Raw genomic sequence first — 21,658 nt, 5'->3', positions numbered from 1 at the left:
GAATCATTAAAAAGATTTTGTGTACCTCAAATTACTACTAAAAATCTTTTTAAGAAATAATTTTTAACATAAGTGTAAAAAATTTTAGCAAAAAAAAGCTGGAAACAACATTTATGAACAAGTCAAATATTTTAACATCATTCCAGAACAACGATTATGCCTAGAAGCAGCAGCCATTTTAACGAACGTATGATACTTAAAAAAAAAAAGTAATAAACGCTTACCTTAATGCACGACTAAGTTTCTCATAGTTCATTGTAGGTTTATTTTTACGTTGTCCCCATTTTTGTGCAACCAGTTCAGGCTGATTTAGCTTAAATTCTCCTTCATCACCAACCCAAGAAATGCAGTCTCGAGCATCCTTGTCAGTAAGAAGTTCTAGCAAAAACTGCCACAGCTGGATTTGGCCGTTGTTCCCTAAACAATTGACAAGAATGACAGGTACTGACCACAGTGCTATGGATGAACGGAAGGTCAAAGGCAAACACAGGGTCTCTGGGTCATCTCTCAGCCACACTCAAAACACAGATGTTCGTTACAAATGCCATGTAAGCACTGCCAGAGTAACAGTCCATATTTACATTTTTTTTATGCAGCGAAATAAAACAAAACGTATGTAACACATACCAGATGATAATGCACAAGTACCTGTCCTGTTCCCAGGAGAACTTCGATCTTCCCCTGAAATCCTCGGAGCTCTCTGTACTTTAGCTGCCTTTGCACTACTGTTTATAGCTTTAATGGCAGTTGGTGTAGCCGACTGCACTGATGCTGGAATAATTTGCACAGCTGCAAAGAAAGACAAGGGAAAAAAATCATTTTTCCTCCTTCCAATACAAGCAGTGAAAAGAAATTACTGAAAGAAATAAAACGCAATTAGTTTAATTAATACCCTTCTATTTACCTGAACAAAAGTTTAGGGGATAAGGTATAATGTTTGCATGACAGTTTATGAACCTTAACTCAGTGAATAAAAGGTGGTCTCCTTATTTTAGAAAAACTTAGTGATGTATATATATTAGATAAAGTTATAAAAACATTTATTTTTAAAAAATACTTGTTCATAAAAAATGGTCTATCAAATTTTGGAGAATGTGGACAAATGAGAATTCATATTCCACTGCTAATAAGAGTACAAACATACCACTTGAGAAAAACTTTGGTAATATCTAGTAAGGTCGAAAGGGTAGAAACTCTATGATATTACAAGCAGAGAATCTCACACACATTCTTACAAGTACTCATTTAATGACATTCACAAAGTTTTAAGAATAGTACACACAGCAGTAAAAATGAATAGAATTGAGCTGCATGTATTAACATGGGTCTCATAAATGTTAAACAAAAAAGCAAGTTATAAAAGGATAGGCAATTATTATTTTACCCCAAAAATATAAAAATATGTTAAACAATGCTATAAAGTGTTTATGGTTACATAGTTGGTAAAAATATAAAATATGCACAGAATAATAAACATCAAGTTCAGGACATTTAAAATGGATCTGCAACAGGAAGATAAATAAAATTTTCTCTCTTACAGTGCACATAGATGTTGGTTATACTTTATTTCTTTGTGTATCTAAAATACTTCATATAAAATTTAAAAATCATTTTTTTTTTTTACTATCTTGCAGTACTAAATAGAGAAAACATTTCTTATTGATAAAAGAGCCACATTTTATGGGCACAAGAATACTCACGTTGATCGATTGTAACTATCTCATTCATCTGTTGTTCTTGGCTTGCCAATACATCTGAAGAACAAACATAAAAACTTTTATTTTCATTTAAAACCAGAAATGCAAACTCCAATCCAGTAAAATTTAACTTAATAAAAGAAATTTCACAATTAAAAACCAAACAAATAAAAAAACCCAAAATATCAAATAATTGAAACTTATTGGCATAATAACCTAAAAAATACTTGACAGTCATTTTATACAGAAAAGATATTTTTAAGAGAAGTAACAGAGGGAAAGCTCCAATTTCTTCTAAGGTTCAGAAAAGTTATTCAAAGAACTAAATGTAAATATCTATATCTAAATCTATTTTTTATCTACATAAAATCATGTAAAACAGGTTTACATGATTTTATGTAATCATAAAATTATGATTTTCAAGATCAGATCAAAGATGAGAATATACACCACATTGAAATTATTTAGATATACATTCTTCATCAAAAAGTCTCCCTCAAAATGATTGGAGAGATAGTCAAAATTTACTGATCTAACATGTTTTTGAATAAAACTGTTTTAACTTTATAATGCTTCTTCTAAAAGATAGCTAAATTTTCATTAAAACTAGCTGTCCTCAATGTCACATCTGAACTAAATAAGTTAACATGTCTACAAATACAGCTCTCAACATAAGAGTTACAGTGTAAAAGGTCCTAACAAAACTCTTTGGAGAAACTTTCATTACTCATCTGTTGCTGTTCCCTATTCAAATGCTACTCTTTACCTCTCAGACAAGTTACACTTCCCAGTCTATATCCTTCAGTCTATTTAGTGCCCATCACAGATTGGATGCTTCTCTCTTGAACTGAAACTGTACCCAGCAGTCATCTGTGTACTGAGTGAGTCCTGGGGCCTGGGCTCCCACCACAGTTCTACTTGGGGGTCTTGAGTTTAGGAATTTAAACAATTGTATAGGACTACCCCCAGACAGATCTGGGTTATGATCTTAGCACTCACTGGCTGTGCTGACTAAGGAAAACTATTCAACCAACTTGAACACTGATTTCCTCATTTTTAAATGAGATACCCTCATCTACCACTTCATGAGACTGTTGCGAGGATTACAGGAAAATGTTTTTAAGAGGCACAATGCCTAAAACACAGTTAACTTTCCAGTATATTAAAGACACTATTCATTTACCCAGATTCCTAGTTCTGAGCATTCTTCCCAAGAACACTTCTCCCTCTCGAAGAAAAATCCATGCTTTGTATTTGTGACACATTTCTCCCAAAATTTTATAAGAGTGTCCTGAAGAGGCAAAGTGCTATTGAAAATGAAACTGTTCCATTCGTGACTGTAAATGAACACAGCGCCCTAGCCTAAAAAGAGGCAGGAGCAAGTCCTCGCCACACAGCACAGGTGTTACCAACCTGTAAGATCAGCTTCTCAGCCCTGATTTTCAGAATGGAGTTTGGTTTGTTTCCTGGGAACTCTCCAGATGGAAGGCAGAACACAGAAAGAGAGGGCTTTTCGAAAGGCTGGCCCAAGACCATACAGGCCCCTCTAAACATCATGCTCCTTTGTGGCCCTCACAGTCCAGCCACACACAAGGGCAGCAGAACCCAAGAGGCAAAGCCCTGGGAGATACCTAGAGATAGAGCACCATCTGCTCAGGACTGCTTCTCCCTGCTAGATCGCTGAGGAACAGACAACAGATGCCGGCTTAATAAATGACTTTCAGAAATATGTTGTAGACTTCATTCTACAAGAGGGGCCAGAGACGCAGACTGTGTTCATAGGAGCCTGTCTGAGAAAGTTAAGACTTGAGAATTAGAGAAAGTCTGTCAGAAGCAGCCTTACACACTAGCCTACCCGCTCCCAGAGTCTGAACTGAGCACTGGATCCCCACACCAGATGGGACTTCCTTGCCGGGCAGAGCAAAGACCCACAGCCAGATAAGCAAGGAGTTCCCGGAGATACTCATCTAGCCCTGGGGCTTTGTTACTTCTGAATACAAGACAATTCCAGGGCAGAGCATTCTTGAAGAAGACCAATTCTACTGCAAGGACGTGGAACGACACACAAGGTTCCTCCGCCCCCTGTGCCGGAAAGGTCTCTGAATGAGCTTTAATGCTTGAGAAGCACTAGGAAAACCAGAAAGAGACAACCGACAAACTGCTGGCCTGGGAGAGACAGAGAATACCATGGATTTGAGAAAAACTGAACTGTAGTCTAAACACTGTCCTTGTTCTATTCTTGAGAGTTCCTATAAGAAAATGTTTCAGTAAACGTGACTCACGTTAAGAATCTGAAACAATTCAGTTTACCTTCCTCATCTGAGAAGCTCTGCAGAGAAGAAAACCTGTGAAGCCAAGGACAAACCAACCTTCAACCACAGCATTCAACCTGCTATCTAACAGGAACTGAAACTGGAAATAAACCCTGTAAATGGAATGATTGTAATAATTTTTTAGATACTTTTTCCCTCCTAATATTTCAGAGAACCAACACAAGAGAGATACTACCAATGAAAACAATGAAGTAAAGCCTCTCCACAGAGCTCGTTTCTTACTCAACAGCAGAGAATGCACCCTGGATCAACGACTGTGAAAAATCCCTCCACCAGAGCTGTCCCCTCATCGGTACACAGCAGAGAAAATGCTACCAGTTACATCTTTACCCATAACCATTAGAAGAACAGTGTCCTGTTTACACTTTCTTAAAAACATGTGAACTTGGCTAGCACAGCTGATTTATGTAATAATGTTAGGAAGTGGGTCACTGCTAGGATACTTTAACAGTCACTGAAATTTAAGACAGATTAAAACTCAAAAGAAAATAACTTATATTTGAACTCTTTCTGTTGGACAGTCAAGTGGTTTCTAATTTCTCTAGTCACTTAATCATGTCTGTGGAGCAACACGGGAACATGATAACTTCCAATTCAAGATGGCCGGCTGCATACTTACACTTTCCCCTTTTCCCTTAAGATCCATTCAATCAAAAGATATTTTAAAAGAATTAACCCCAGTAATGAAGACAATGAGAGGGAAGCCATCTGTGAATAGATAATCTTAAACTTCTAGAAGATGAGCATAAATGGAAGAACTGGCTGGTGAAACAAAAGTCAACAAGCAGAGTATGTGACCAGAGCTAAGTGCAGGGTACAGAATCTTACTTAAGAACTCGGATTCCAGTGTTGGTCAGCTTAGGTTTGAATTCCGGCTCTGTCACTCCCTAGTCCTATAACACTGTGAGGGCTTTCTAAGCCTCAGTTTCTTATCTAAAAAAATAAGGGAAGTAATGCTCTCTGGCATTAGTACAGGACTAAATAATACATACAAAGCTCTCAGCACAGCCTCACACAGTCAATACATGTTAATTATTACTGCTATTATCAATGAACAAGATGAAAACAAAGTTATAAAGAAATTCAGTTACACTTAAGTTACAATGCAAATAGATAATAATTTCAATTTTATACATTTTCGAAGAAGTTCCAGATGACTCCAGAGAATTTCTCCCCGAGGGACCCGCTGAAAAAAATCTTCTTGGTTGAGGCTACATAGTTCTCTTCCAGAAATATTCAGTGTAGCGAGGTCGATGTCGGTCATGCTGAATTCCTTCATTACCCAAACCACCCAATGCAGGACTTGGTCTGTGGACCACTGTATGGGATCTATAAAGAGAAAAATACTATGATTGGTCCAATTGCATCTTAAGATATTATGTAAACTTACAGTTAACTTGTCAACACACATACATAGATAAAACCCAACAAGTTTTTTTTAACTCCCAAGTAAGTGAAGTAAATAAATTCATTATATGAACTAAAAAGATATTTATGCTCTATTTTCTCCCTAGCTCCTTTTCAATTTCTTAATCTAAATTTTTGATGGATTCATTTGTTTCTATCAGTTAGTCCAGAATATTATCAAAAAAAAAACAAAATGCAAAACTGCCCTCCAGTGGGCCAAATGCAAGAATAAAATACATACTTAATCCTAGAGAAAATGGAATAAGTTATTCAAGTTTTAAAAATTATTTTGTAGTACTGTATATATGATGCACTGAAAAAAACTATAAGGGGTTTCTGAGGAGCTAGACTTATTTCCAGAATATAAACAATGTAATCTTTCCTCACTTCTGCTTCTTGTAAAAAGCTAGATGCTCCTTCACTTACCCGTTCGGTGGCACTTACAATAAGCTAATCGTACGTTTACTCAACTGTCTTTCCCCTATAAAATCTTTAGGTCTTAAATACAAGGACTGTGTCTTATAAGCCTGTGTATTATAAGGACTGTTTTAAATATGAGGACTGTGTCTTCAGAGCTTACCACAGTGCATACATTTGTTGAATACATAAAAGATGAATCCAAATAGTTTCATTTTCCTCATTATTTTTTTACTATCAAATGAATTCACAAACGATAAAGATGGCCAACATGTATAAATATTATTGTATCCCTGGAACCTAACAGTGCATTCTACTCATAGAATTTTAATAAATACTAACTGAATTAATTTTGGTATAGGTACTTCTGCTTGGAGAAGATAATCTATCCAAATAACTGGTTATACACTCCTAAGATACATGTTATTCAATAAGAAAACAGGTGGGAAAAATAACTTTCAGGTACTTATCAAGGGCCAATTTATAGGAAAAATGAATCAAATATAAGAAGACAGAATTGACAGCCACAGAACTGATTTTTTTATTTGATTTTTTTCACAAAGAAGTTAAGGGAAGAGGATTTTGAAGATGGCAGCCATTTTTTTTTAATTTCCCTGAATGCACACATTAAAAAAAAAAAACAAAACACTAACAACAACTAGAGAGCAAAACCAGAAATCCATGGACATTTACAATAAATCAGGTGAAGTGGGATCTCCATGGAACCCAAAATACACACAGGTAAAGACAAAGCAGTAACAGCCACAAGAGCTATGTGTATCAGCATCTGAACAGGAGAGAGTGAAGAGGAAAACAAAGGGACATCTGACGCATTCTCCATCCTGGGCCTGGGAAACCTCAACACAGCCAGGAAGTATTGCTTGAAAGCACAACAGGTCAAGCTGAAAGGAGCAGCTCAAAGTAGGTTAGCCCAACACAGCAGCAGTGGATACTGAGTCCATAGTAGCTGTAAAGGGGCTGGAACCATGTACTTGTGAGTTTTTTAAACTAAGCCAAGATCACTCCCAGGAGAGGGGAACACAATTAACAGAAACTGGTGGGAGGGAAATCAAAGTTGAGCAGTATAGGAACACCCGGGAAAGGGACAAGGAAAGAGGAGGTCCAGATACAAGTGGAGTAAGGGACAGGCAAGAACCGAGAAAGCAAGAGGCTCTACTTTTGAATACAAGTCAGAAACAGCAGAAGGAGTTCTGGAAAGTTAGAAAAGCGTCTATCCAGCAGGGAGGGTAGAGCTCAAGTGGTAGAGCAATGCTTAGCATGCACAAGGTCCTGTGTTCAATCCCCAGTACCTCCTCTAAAAATAAATTAACCTAATTACCTCCTCCCTGCAAAATAAACAAATTAAAAATTTATAAAAAGGAATTTAAGAAAAAAAAAAAAAGAAAAAAGCAAAGCTACCTATCCTGAGCCACACTTCAAAGTTCAAGTCAGTGTGTTTTACATAAACAAAGAAGTATCAAGATCAAAAAGTTAGGGGAAAATAGTACTCATCTGTCTTACTTTCTTACGTAGTATCAGGAGTTCTGGTTTAACATAACTAATTGCCATGCATGTTGTCCCTGACTCTTTGCTCTAAGTCCCTAGTAAAATGACAGTGAAGACACTTCTGAAAAATGTAAACTCATAGGAACATGAGTGGGAAATGACAGAAATGGATAAGACGGCAAGCAGCTTTTTGGAAGACAATAAGCAAAGTAAAAAATCAAGTGGAATAAAAGCAGCTATGACCTAATAGCCATCACGGAGGAAACCAGTAAGGAGCTAGAGCGTTCCTGCCTCTGGAGTTTCTACTGACTCAGGTCACGGTGGTTCCAGGTTGTAGGAGGTTTAAGTGGAGAACGAGGAGATTAATTTAAAGTCTACAGTGTGGTTAGAAGCCCCAGGGCCTCTCCTTCATTCTCAGAAGCCAACTGAATGGAAGCACCCCCTACATGTGGACACTAGGAACACATCAGATCAGGGAAGATATGAAGCAGATACTGAAATAATTTCTTAATACATTTGTATTTCCAGCACCATTATGTGTTATAGTCCAAAAAAAAAGATACATGAAAAATTAATATATTTCCTAAAAATTCTACATTGAAAAGAGATAACTCACTCACCCTAGTGTCTTCTATGTGAAGCTTAATTCTGTTTATCCTACCTAACATCATTATTTTGCATTTGATTACCGTAGGGTATCCCAAGACGCTCCTGCTCTTTCCTGTAACCTTCCAGGGCGGCAGCCCATCTCGTCACTTGTTCTGAGGTTTCATCGGAAATGGTTGTAATGTGCTTTGTGCCATCAAGAGTTATCACTTGAGCTTCCTCAACAAGATGTGCTTCTGCTTCAGCATGGTGGGCATCTGGATCAATAACCACTTCAACTGTTTCCGCAGGTTTAACAATTTCCAGGATGTTTAGCTTTGGTTCAATTCCTTAACAGTGATTTATCAAAAGGATAAGAAAAGCAAAAACATGAAAGTCACTAACAAATTAAAATTTAGTTTACTTTATATGTTCTCTAATGGTAGAGCAAAACTCAATTTTAAATATTTTTTAGCATTATGTCTAGAGAACTTAACAGATTTCTATTAAAGGATAAAAACAAAAATTCAACAGAACTTTGGTAGATTAAAAAAATTACTGTATCAATATTAATTTCCTGATTTTGATAACTGAACTGTGGTCATGTAAAAAGAATTCTTGTTTTTGGAAAACACACATACTAATGTATTTAAAGATAGAAAGGAATCATGTCTACATCTTACTCTTAAACAGGTCAAAAAAAATGTGGGGATGAGGGAGAGAAAGAATAAAACAAAAGTAATAAAATTTTACATTTGTAGAATCTGGGTAAAGAATATCCAGGAATTTTTACTACACTTGCAACTCTTCCGCAAGTCTAAAATAATTTAAGACCAGCACCCCCACCCCCTCATCCTCACACATACACCCAACGTACAAATATTAAACTAAACTAGGGAGAGTACAAATGAGTAGCTATCCATCCTCAGAACTTTAAGTCTTTCTAAGCAAATTATTTACTGACTGCTTTTAGAAGACAAAGTGTATGTTTTAAAAATAAACAGACACTGAGTGTGTTAAATTCACATCATTAAATTCTGATTTTCATTTTCAACTGAATAAAGAAAAACCCAAATACTTAAGATATTCAAAACATAATAGCCCTTTATGAAATGATCTCAGATACTTATGTTAAATGACAGCTCTAAGGAACTATCAGACTACTTAACAGCTACTGTTTACTGTTCAGTTACAATCTATATCAAAATTCAATCAAAGTACATTTGAAAGAAAAAACAAAACTCAGTTTCAGTATCATGAAATTCTATCGTGAAACCAATTCAATCATGAAAACCAGTATTATAAGAAAATATACTGCTATCACCCATTAGGTGGTATAAACAGAAGTCACTTTTTCAAATATACATGAGAAGAAAATCATAATTTTTGAAAAGAATTTTTCCTAAAATTTATCCCCTAATCTTCCATTCAAATTTTATGAAGTCAACTTCTTAAACACGCCTGCACTGAGAGATAACCATGCTTTTAAAAATAAAAAAAGACTGATTTTCTTTTCTATTCCCAACAATAGTAAATCCTGGAGAAATTAAGGATCAGAAGTAAGTAATTACCATTTTTATAATCTGAAGAAAACTTTGGACTGTGAAACAGAATTGTAAGCAATAAAACATGTTCAAAGATTAAAATTAGTCTAAAACTCTGGTTAGAAAACCCAACAGGCCACATTTAAAAAAACTAAGATTCAACCCACCAAAATTTTCCTAATTTTCTAACTTGTGTACTTAACACAGATTAATAAAATACTGTGATGGATCTGGCTGACTGGGTCACCCACGTTCTTTGCAAATTCCCGTCTCTGTGTTAAACTGTAGAGACTAGATTTCCTTGCAGCTAGGGTTTCCAGGTGTGATTTAGGTTCTAGAATCATGAGCATGAGCCTTCTATTTGGAAATGAGTAGAGGAGACAAGCATGCACATGGCATCCACGTTTTGGCTGATGTGGATCACTGAAAAGGCAGCATGGTTCCAGGTTGACAGCTACAGTGGTGGCTTTCAGATCTGGCATTTTCCACATCCTGGCAGAGCAGCAGCTTCCTTGGCAGTGCAGTTCTGTGGTGGGGCTCGACATTCTTAGAAAGTCCCCTAGACCTGTTCTTCCAGTCCTCCCCATGGTCCTGCTATTTACTACCCTACAATATATCCTTTCCTGATTAAAGAAGGGACAATGTGTTATACTATCTGTTTCACGTAACAGGTAAAACAATTAAATCAAAAATATGAGTATTTGGCTATAACATTACATTAAGTAATTGACAACCATCTAAAACTTATAAAACTGAGTTCCCGTATTAGAAAAACATGAGCTGAAATTTTAGATAACAACATTAAAAGTAACTTACCTTGGTAAGAAATTACCTGTACACTAAGCTGTACAGTTCCATCTGTTTTTACTCCTTGGTCAAATAAACTTCGTTCTGGATCCAGCTGAAGATGGGTAAAATGAGTAAGATTATTTTAGCTCAGTCATCTTGTTTAGTATAAATGGATATGTCAAACAGGACTTAATTACTGAAGCATACTAATTAAATTATAAAAATACATTTAATTATTCAAGTTGTCATACCATTTAATTCTTGGCCAAAACTGAGAATAATTTAACCACTGTGGTAGCAATTAAGGACAAGACAAGCAACAGGATTTAAGTGGGGGTCTCCTCTAGCCCCGGAGTATAGTTTAGAAAGTTAAATGATGCCAAAAGGCAACAATTTCTGTAAAAGTATTTAAAGTAGAAGAGAATGCACTTTATCTGCCATGAATAAGCAGAGGTGTTTTATTAGGGGGGACAATTTATACAAATTAATTTACATAATTCTTGCCATATATATATCTCCCTTGTAAACAACAATACACATTCAAGAGCAAGGTTAACTCTGAATTTCTGATCATAAAGTTACAGGACTTACAACCTATTATCCGACCTAGCTATGAATATGTTTCATCATAATTCTATATCCTTTCAGGATCTTTCAGTATCAGTGCTGCTGAATGCATTTCACACAAATGGCAAATTGATGACAAAAGTAACTCTGACTTCCAGACATTCTGTCACCAGTTTAAAAATAGGCTTCCACTGTTAATCCTTTTGACTAATGTATATCTCTGTGTGTCTGCGTATCATACAGCTGGATGGACAAAGCTCCTCCCACTCTCATTCTCAAGAATTCAGCCAGCACTCTAGTCATGGTACAAACACATTTTCTAATATTAAAAGTGTCATATACATAAAGCCTAAAACCTTACGTGGCTATGCATCTAATTTAAGCAGAGATGGGAAAAGCTGTGTCACCCTGCAGGCAGATCAAACGTGGCAGCTTCACTCCTTAATACAATAGTCTCTGCCTGATATTTTGTTAAAAAATTCTCATTTTGAGATTTCCCCCCTCTCTAGTGGACACTGGTATTGTCTACCAGAAGCTGAAGCCTGTGTACCTCTGGAAGAGGGCTCTTAGGTACTGAATACACTAGCTAGTTCAGTAAGAGCCGGCCCAATGACAAAACTCAATCATGGTATTAGATCTTGGGTCACACTCCTTAGAGAAGTGCAACTCAACTGCCGTTCAGCAGCTTTCAGGCCAAGATTCATCTGAAAATACAAGAGCATTACCACAAGCACTGTGACTCCAACTGGGTTTCTGCATTCGTGTCTTGACATGGAGAACAGAAGATGCTATCCTCCCACCCTTTTGAGGAGAGGAAGGGGGACAGGAAGAAATGCAAAATGCCCTAGATCCAAGACTAGCTCTGAATTCTATGATACATAAATTTTGCATATTTTCGTTTACTCAACTAATATTCATCGAGGACCTATGATATATTGGGTGCTGTGCAGGTCATATTTTCATTTTGGTTAGGTCAGGTATTATAAGAGCAATAACAAATGTCAGAGCTGAAAGACAAGGAAGAGATTGAGTCCAGATTCCCCACAATTTTACACATGAAAAAAAATCAGGTCAAGTCCAGTGACACTGAGTTAGTCAATAAAAACTTTCTTAAAAAGTCAGCCTCAAACAAGTGAAGAGAGTTTTGGAGTCACACAGGCCTGGGTGCAAATTTCAATGCACCCCTTTGTAGCTATGCATTAGGTAAATTACTTAATTTCTTTAAATCTCAGTCTCCACGTCTGCAGAATATGATTAAGCATATGGTGACTTCAAAGACTAAAGTGAAGAATAAATGCAGCAATTTAGAAATGTTCTGCAAAAAATTTTCTATTCAATGTAAACTGCCCATATAGCTTTAGTTCACCAAATTTTAATGGTTGCCCTGAATTCCAACCTATAGAGTTTATTTAACTAACCCTCTGTTTTTGGATCATTTGAAATAGCTTCTGCACAACCATGCAATGCACATTTCAGAGGTACACCTTTGTTTACCCAGGTGAGCATGTCTTTAAGAACAATTCCTTGAGGTGGAACTGCTAGATATTCCACATTCAACATTAACAGACACTAAATGCTATATTACCTTCCAGAAAGACTGTGCTAATTTATCCTTTCAGTATTGAGAGAAGAAAAACCTTAAATCCTAAAATTATACTATTATTAGATGCACTTATATTCTCTAGTTTTAGAAGAGCAACTTCCCTTCCCCCAATATTTACTAGACTTACTGAAAAGAAAGAAGTGTGGTTAAATGGTAACTAAAATTCAAAAATTTCATTAAAATATTTCAATTTGTTCTACATCAATATCTTATTTTAAAATAGTAGACATAACAATGATCTGAATTTTTTAAAAAGTATGGCAAAAGTTCTGTAATACATGGAATAGCTATATCACGAGGCGGGGGCGGGGGAGGAGTAAAGAATAAAGCAAACCAAATGATCGAAAAATGACATACTATACTTTAGCATGAATTAGTATTAAAAAACAGAATAAACCCCTAGTATTTACTCACACGCTCCAGGAAGGCCTGGAGAAACTATTTGAGCAATCCTGTCTAGGCTACTGCCTTTTATACATAAAAATACTCCCTTGCTTGAAAGAACACCATAGAACATGACTATACATATGCCGCAAACATAAAATATTATTATCATATGTATTATTATAAATATATATGTGTATACATAGATATTTAAATTTTTATCTAAAATTTACTGCTGGAGCAAATAAAGATGGAAGGGAATGTAAAATCATTCAGTCAAATCACCTCTTTATAAAGATGAGGAAACTGATGCAGTAAGAAGTTAAAAGCTATTTAGAAACAGGGTATGAGGACACACTCCTTCAGCTTCCAAGGTCAATGTGCTTCCCATAACTCTAAATTTAAGCTCTGATTCAAATAGATTTAAACTTCTCATTTTCTATATGTGAAAGTAAAAAAAAAAAAAAAAAAAGAACGCTTGATTACTCAATATTTTAAAAATAAATTTAAATAAAGGAAATTCTGTTGAAAGAATTCTTTTTATTTCTAAATGCTTAAATTTTATAATAATATAGGTCAAATCTAGTTTCAGAGAGAAAGGCTAGAGCTATAGAAATAAAAGGCCAACAACAAAAGAATTCTAATGCAGACATAAGTGCTGAAATAGAAATCTCAAAAAAGAAAAGAGAATACCTGGATATCTTGCAGGCAAATTTCATGAGCATCCAAAGAACACTGTAGTCGTGGTTCCAGTAGTTTCTTTAAATTGCCTATTGGCTCATTGATGTCTATGGCCTGGCTTACACATTCGGCTGGGGTGTAGGTTTGTTCCACAATGCTAACGAATATAATGTTAAAGGATACAGCAGTTAAGAATTACATTTCTACCCTGGATGTTAATGTAACAACGTGTTCAATACAAAATTCAACACCAAAACACATTTCTGGTCTTTGAAGCTCATTTCTGCAAAGGACATCTTTCATAGGCTCATCGCCAACCAGCGTTGCCAAACTGAACAGTGAATCACAGAGAAACGCCAGCTTGCAATTTAAAGCAACCTTGCAAATATGCCTTGTTATGTATATATATGTGTATGTGTGTTTGTGTATATATACAAATATTGCACATACAACATTTAAGGGGAGATCTTTACGTTTATATATTTCTAAGTTATTTTAGACTCAAAAAAGAATATAAAAAGTCTCAAAATTTGTATGCCATCTCTACTAGTCAATTTCCCTTCCCCACATAAATACAATTTAATAATATAAATTTTAAAATAGTTCCCATTTAATCTACTGGTTATAATCAGCACAGATCCACCATAAATATTATATTATTCCTTTAAAACTCTCTAAGGGCTCTTTTGCATTGTTAGTTCATACTCTGAATTCTATGGTACCACAGCTCCTTAAGGGTAAAATCTTTGGTAAGCAATCCTATATATCTTTTGTGAATCCTTATTTGAGGCCAAACAGAAGACAGTAATATTTGCTGAATTGGTAAATCTAGAATTCAATTATGTTTCACATATTTAATTTAAATATGATTTAAAACTCACTTGCAGTTGTCAAAAACAGTATGTCCTTAAAAACTTGTCAAGTTCCATTTCACATAAATTCCAAGCCTAATGCAATTTATATAGCATATTCACTGAATGTATTCAGCTTAAATTCCTTCTAAAACTTTTAACATTTATAAAATAGATGACTCATAACTGAAGAAAACAAGATTTTAAAATAATAGTGAACTATTATTATGCTTATTTGTTAGGGTAAAATAATTGGGGTTTTTGGTTAAGTATTTTTACCAAATACTTCAGCTGTAGCACAGTGGGCCATATTTTTTCCTTTCTTTGTAACAATAATTCTTTAAAAGAGTCAGATATCACTTTGAGATAGATTTTTAAGGACCTACTTTACATAAGCTCAACATTTAAAACATTTTTAATATTCTGTTGCCACTATTTACACCTTGGGAAACTTCATACAAAAATCTGAGTATCAACTTCTCTCAAAAAAAAATGTGGATGATCTCCCATCACTAGATCTAAATTCCTGCTACAGCTGGATGGCCACCACTGCCCCCTTCGCCAGTAACCTGCTGCTACCCGCCAGGCGAGCAGTAACTACCAACAGCGGTAACTACCAATCTCTCACGTGAGACGTGGACAAAGGTTTTCTAAAGGGGGCAAACAGTAAAAACTTTAGATTCTGTAGACCATGAATGTGTATATAAAAATAAATACATGTACGTGAGGCTTCATGATGGCCCAAAGATCCTCACCTCCTAATATTATAGTTCCCTCCCGAACTGTACCAAGGTTGGACTGTGTGACCAAAGGACTAAGGCTGTGACATATGTGTCGCCTCTTAGATTAAGTTATTTAAAAAGATATCGACGCGAATGCTCTCTCAGACTACTTGTTTTCGGGAAAGCTGGCTGCCATGTCACGCGCAGCCCTACACAGAAGCCCACGTGAAGAGGAAGTGAGTGGTCCTGCCACCAATCTCATGAGTGATCTCGGCAACAGACATGCCAGCGCCAGTCAACTCTTCAGATGACTGTCGTCCAGACTGACAGCTTAACTGCAAGCTCATGAAATACTCTGAGCCAGAACTATCCAGCTAAACTTCTAGGTTCCTGACTCTGAGAAACTGTTCAATAACAACTGTTGGGTGTTTCAAGCTGCCAAGTTTTGGGGTAATTTGCTACATAAAGAAATAAATGTATGTATATGTGTGTGTGTGTGTGTGTGTGTGTGTGTGTGTGTGTGTGTGTATGAAAATTTTAAAAGGCATGTAGTCTATTGTTTCTTTGGCTGGAGAAAATTTCATAGTCAAACATGTTGAAAAGGTCCATTAAAAATTTAAGATCTCCCAGGCAGTCATGTCAAGGTATTTTAGACCTTTTCTGTGAGGAAAATGTTCCTATGTCAGGACGTGGTGAGAGAGGACAGGACTGAGGACAACTAAAATGGGGTTTGTCTTTTGAGCTAGAGTCAGGCGTCTCCTTTGAGCAGAAAAGGTGGTGTGGTTGGGTAACCATGGCCTGAGGGCAAAAAAAATGGGGGAATGGGGGAGCTAATTATTAACTGGCATAAAATCTCAATTATGCAAGACAAATAAGTTGTTGAGATCTGTTGTACAACACTGAGCCTACAGTTGACAATATCATACTGTACACTTAAAAATCTGTTGAGGGTAGACTGCATGTTAAGTATTCTTTCCACAATAAACTCATCCTTATTTTATCCTTAGTAATCTTGTCCGTTCCCACTGTAGCTGTTCTAAAGCTCTGTAACTCTACAGAAGTTTTCGACTGCTCTTTAGCCCCTTTTACCTTCGGCATATTAAAATATCTCACCTCCGGCTTTACAGAGTAAAGCAGAATCATTAGCCATTACCTTCCTCAACCTTTTTGACTCCCAAATCTCTATTTTACCCACATTCTCTCCTTGGATTCTGAACTCACTACTACTGCCCTCCTTCCTTAACAGAGAAAGTAATATTCTATTACTGTTTCAAAACGAACACCTTCCACAACTCTGTATGCTCCCAGCTGTATCTCCTCAAATACATGGTGATCCCCACAAGGGCAGGTTATAGTCGCACTGATTCACGTACTCCTGACAGGTACTAGTTGTTAAATTTGTTCAGGTTGTGAATTAAAACTCTTCCTGAAATAGAGGTAATCAGCACAGATAAGAGGAGAAAGAGTCAAACAGTGCCCAAGGATAAAAACCATCCCAATCAACTGCTTGATCAGCATCACCTATGCTTATTACTATCTTCGGTTTAAAACTACCTTTTCCTCCCAGCTACAAACCCATTAAGTTAGAGAGAAAAGGCAATACATTGTCCCCCCAAACGCTGAGGTCAGTTGAAAAAAAGAAAAAGGGCCCCAAAGAACTCTGGCTTGATCCTTAATTTTAATTTGGCATGCTGATAATATAAAAGTGGTCAATTCAAAAAATACCAACCTTTCTTCTGTGCACTCTGGTTTCTCTGTCCCATCAATCTCAATTTCTATCAGCTCCTCTGCTTCTCTCTTCGTCATGGTTGAAGTATTTCAAAAGCTCAGCCCTATAAGAGTTAAATTTTAAGACATTCTGAAATTATCTGCATAAACAGAAATGCTATATAAGAAGCAAAAACTCAATTCAAATAAAATCAGAGGTAAGTAGGAGGAAGTAACCTTCACATGTAAAAGAAAATCCACAATTGATAGATAGTTACAAACTAGTTTTTCTTTAATGATATTTATTAACCAGACATGACATCATCATCACTCCACTGGATGTTCTGGGATGTTTTTTACCCAATCTTAGCTCAGTAAATTAATTTAAGTTACTCCAAAATCAAGTGACAAGTATGTCAACTATATTAAAGCAATTCAGTCTTAATAAAAGACTCAAACCTGCAGCTTAAAAATCAACATGGAGATGAACCATTTATAACTGTTCAGCTAAAAGCTGTACCTTATTAGCAGAATTTACTGCAAACCACTGTACTAACAGAGTAATACAAAGTTAATCCTGGCTATAATTTTTGTTACAAATTACATATCTTATAAATGCCAGTATAATAATTTCAAACAGCAAAATAAAATAACAAAATCACTATAGATATTTGCATTACTGCCTAAATATACACCATCACCAGTACAAGACCCACCACCATCTCTCACTGGAATACTCCAACAGCCTCTTCCTAACACGTTTCCCTGTGCTGCTGCCCTTGTCCCCCTACAATCTGGTCTCAGTCAGTACACAGCAGTGACCTTTTTTAAAAATGCAGTTACATCATAGCACTCTTTTGATTGATACCAATCACAGTGAAACCTAAAGACTTTCCGATGGCCAGCAAGGCCCTATGTGAGCTAATCCCCATTCCAGTACTACTGACTCCCTCGCCCACACTGGCCTCCTTGCTTGTCCTAGCTTTGTTCATTCTTCTTGTCCAAGCATTCATCCTCTAACCTACTATAGCATTCATTTACTATAGTCTTTCTTTTTCTGTTGGCTCATTATCAAAGTGCGAAGAGCAAAACTGTCCAAACGTGACCCCAAGAACTTAAGTTGGTTTCTCTGGACTGGGGACTTCCCCTAGCTCCTAGAAGTGGGACAGGCTGTACCAGCTCTCAACTTTTCCAGGAACCAAGATCTCTGTGGTAGGCACAATAATGACCCAGAACTTGTGATTACATTCTATCATATGGCAAAGAAGAATTAAGGTTACTAATCAGCTGACCTGAACATAAAGAGAGTAGCCTAGATTATCCACATGAGTCCAATGAAATCACTTTCTTAAACTGAAGAGATCTAGAGTGATTCAAAGTGAGAAGGACTCGACTAGCCGGCTGTGACTAGTTTTGAGGATGAAAGTAAGTGGCCACAAGCCAAGGAATGCACACAGCCTCTAGAAGTGGGAAAAGAAAAGAAACAGGTCCTCCCTTACAGCCTCCAGAAGAAACACAGCTCCACCAACATCTGATTTCACTTTTTGACTTCAAGAACTGTATGGTAATAAATTGGTGTTTTTAAGCCCCTAGGTCAGTAGTAATGTGTCACAGCAGCACTAGGAAACAACATAGGCTTCTTTCCCACTTCAGAAATGGCTGTAACTCTCCACAGGGCCAAACACCTCCAGCTGCTCCAGAGCTGGTTCTGACAACTTGGTCCACAAATCGCTGGCATCCGAATCTAGAATGCCTGGTACAAAAACGATGATTTTCAACACATTTCCCCTATAAGAAGAAAGAACAATAAAAGCGTGGGGCTCCCCACTGGAATAGATACACCTCATGAACATCTAGCAGAATGCCTAGACCCCAGAAAATTCTGTTTGAGATGATTAAAGAATGAAGGGATTTTGTTTTCTTGCTGATCCTGGTCTAAGTCTTCCCTTCCCCCATAAAGCCTATTTCTTAATTGATACTATGTGTAAAACTGTGGAATCATCCTGAACACTACAGCAAAACAGGTGGTGATGACCCAGCAGGGACCAACCCCGTAGAACAACATAAGCTCCTCCTGGGAAAGGTGATTTGTTTACAGATGTATACAAGGTATTAAAAAGTGTTGAATAAATTAATGTTATAAGAACTATTACACATGACATAAATTAACTCCAGAAGCCTAAAAGGCTTAAATGTGAAAGGTAAAACTATAAAGCAAATAGAAGAAAATGGTGGGAATTTTTTTGTGATCTAAAGAGAGATAAGGATTTATTTCTTAAATAAAATTCCAAGAACATAAATTTTGAGGAAAAAAAGCAGACAGATTTGAACACATAAAAATTAAGATTTACGTTCACCTGATAGGCTACAGAGTAGAAAAGATATTTCTCATATCCAAACGTGTAAAGGGACTAATAACTGGAATAGACAGTGAACTCCTGCAAGTTGATAACAATCTCAAAAAAAACCAGGACAAATCAGAAAAGTAGGCAAAGCACAGGAAAAGGAAACTCACATAAAGAGAAACCAAAACGGCTAAGGACATGAAGAAATGTTCACATTCAGACCATTCAAAAAATGCAACTACCACTTGATACCATGTGTACATGGCAAAGATTAGAAGAGAGTCAGATCAGAAGAGGGACATGGAGGCGTAAGAGTCCTGCCTCTGCTGATAAGAGTACAGACAGGTCTGACAATTCTGGAGAAAAATCTGCTAGCACTTGCTCAAATAAAGTACGCTTATACCTATGATCCAGCAGTCTTGCCCGTGGATGAGCATTCCAGAGACATTCTCATACTGACTGAGGATGCTAAGGGGAGCGTTGCTGGAGACAGCTGGAAGCTGGAGCCAATATAAGCATCCATGTACGGGAGTACTGTGATACAAGAAAATGTGAAAGAAGCAACTGCACACTATGGAACTTCCACAGCAGTTAGAAACAAGGCACTAATGTACACACACGCAGAGGCAAAATCATAAAAACTGTTCCGTACAGAAAGTGAGAAACAGAAAAAGGTTTATATAGTAGGACAGCACTTAAAAGGATCATTTACGTTTCATTTTCAGGGCCTACAGGGAAGCCCACTCCCATCTCCACAACCAACTTTTAAAAAAAGATTAGAAAGCAAGTGAATTTTCTGGGAACTTGGCAAAACAGAAAGCATTCTGAGACACTAACTGTAAGGAGACAGGGTAGGGGAGTTCCCTGGAGAAAGAGAACCAGGCACAGCTTTCTTTCTTTTTTTTTAACTCAAGACAAACGCAGCAGGAATTTGCAGGCCGCTGAGAGTGGCTTGGGCTGTTGGCAAGTGCAGGGCTGGGTGAGGTGAACCTGTCAGAGGCTGGTGCTCCTGGGGCTGTTTCCCTTCCATCAGGCCACAGACAGCCAAGGTGTGCAGCCCTGAGTGCTGGGTGCCGGCCTCCTGAGTGATCAGGTGTCCAGGCATGGCCTTCCTGACATAAGAGAAGCCATTTTTGGCCTAAGCCATTTTGGGATCTAAGCCTGGCCACAGCACTTCTCCTTGAACAGGCCTCAGTAATAAAGATCTTAAAGAGTAACAATAGTGAAGATCATTAAGTCAGTTGTAGACTCCCAGTTGTGTTCCAAAGGCAGATTAACCTGAAGCACTTTCTTCAACTGTTTTGCAGAATCTAACCCCCTTCAAGCACTCAACTACCAGATCAACTGGAACCTAAGGGATGATGATGTTGACCTTTCTGACCCTCATGTCTTCAATCAACTAAAGCTTAAGACTCTGTCAACTCCCCACCAGCCCACCCCGCCCCTATTCTATACTGCATTCTCCTGTTCAAGCCCCTTCATGAATATGCACATACCACCTAAGCCCCTTCATGAGTATGCATATTCCCTTAGCTTAATACTTTCCTGATTTAGGGAAAGATCCCTGGTGTTCTCCTCACTTGATACAAGTAATAAATCCTTCCTTCTCCTGATCTTTGGCTCCATCATGTCTTCTGACTTGACATTCACCTGAAAACTGCTTTCAGGTAACAAAACCAGAGCCTGAGAAATGGCCCTAAGGTCTTATCAGCAGGGATACCTGTGGCACCCGTTAATATAAGTGCTAATATGGGGTTGTTAAAGAAAATTTATCCTATGATCTTCCAAAAAAGTTAAGAGATCAGTCTCAAGAAGGTGCCAAATAAAGGAAAAAAAAAAGAATCCCATGTAATTCTGGAAAAAAATCATGTTACTTCACAGTCTCTGAATTGATCTTCCTCTTTCTTTCTCAAGTTCTCTAAATTTAGTCTAAAAAAGCAACGGAGAGATTTGGGAAGTCATCCGAATCTTTGATATCGCTGCTTGAGTGGGTCGTAGCTCTTTTTCTGGAACCAATTCCCCAGAATTCTATGTCAATACTTAAGAAAATGGAGAAGAGAACAGTACTTGGAGCCTTTCCACCTAGGGAAAGGTCCCCTTGACACCCTGGTTTCTCCTAGATTAAATTTAATCTGGATTCAAAACGCTTCACAAAATGAATACAAACTAAACTTAAATTTAACTAAAAATTCCAGGAAAGGCTAGTATTCTTTAAAATACAGTTATGTTTAACATTCTCTTTTAAAGACAGAGATAAACTTGAGGGTCGTTCTTCTTTATTGGAAAACATTATTAGTTTACACAGTTTAGGGTAATTTTTCCCAGTAAAGCTCAATAAATAAATAAAGAATAAATAAATACAAGTATAAGCCTGATCAACTGTACGTTTCCTCGTGCTAAAAAATACTTTTAAATATCTGAAGAAATTAAAACACATTTCTGTTCTTTAAAGATAAAATCAATACGGAAAGAAAAGTAAAGCATATACATGTGTGTGGGTGTGTGTGTACCTGTGGAGAG

At 36.9% G+C, this 21,658-nt stretch overlaps 1 protein-coding gene across 2 annotated transcripts in view; it reads right to left on the bottom strand.

Annotated features, from left to right (window-relative positions):
- The window catches only part of GABPA (GA binding protein transcription factor subunit alpha), a 31,607-nt gene that overhangs the window by 7,593 nt on the left and 2,356 nt on the right, over nt 1–21,658 (bottom strand). For both annotated transcript variants that reach the window (XM_006215223.4, XM_072967969.1), the window contains exons 2-9: nt 16,816–16,918; nt 13,526–13,670; nt 10,306–10,390; nt 8,050–8,295; nt 5,165–5,359; nt 1,701–1,754; nt 649–789; nt 225–417 (exon numbers count right to left, since the gene is read on the bottom strand). In XM_006215223.4, coding sequence (XP_006215285.2) covers nt 225–417; nt 649–789; nt 1,701–1,754; nt 5,165–5,359; nt 8,050–8,295; nt 10,306–10,390; nt 13,526–13,670; nt 16,816–16,892 — 1,136 coding nt within the window. In that variant the 5' untranslated portion in view covers nt 16,893–16,918. The remainder of the gene's footprint in view (nt 1–224; nt 418–648; nt 790–1,700; nt 1,755–5,164; nt 5,360–8,049; nt 8,296–10,305; nt 10,391–13,525; nt 13,671–16,815; nt 16,919–21,658) is intronic.

The sequence above is a fragment of the Vicugna pacos genome, chromosome 1 (assembly GCF_048564905.1).
Source record: "Vicugna pacos chromosome 1, VicPac4, whole genome shotgun sequence".
In the NCBI taxonomy this organism is placed as follows: domain Eukaryota; kingdom Metazoa; phylum Chordata; class Mammalia; order Artiodactyla; family Camelidae; genus Vicugna; species Vicugna pacos.
This window is presented reverse-complemented; position numbering and strand designations above follow the sequence as displayed.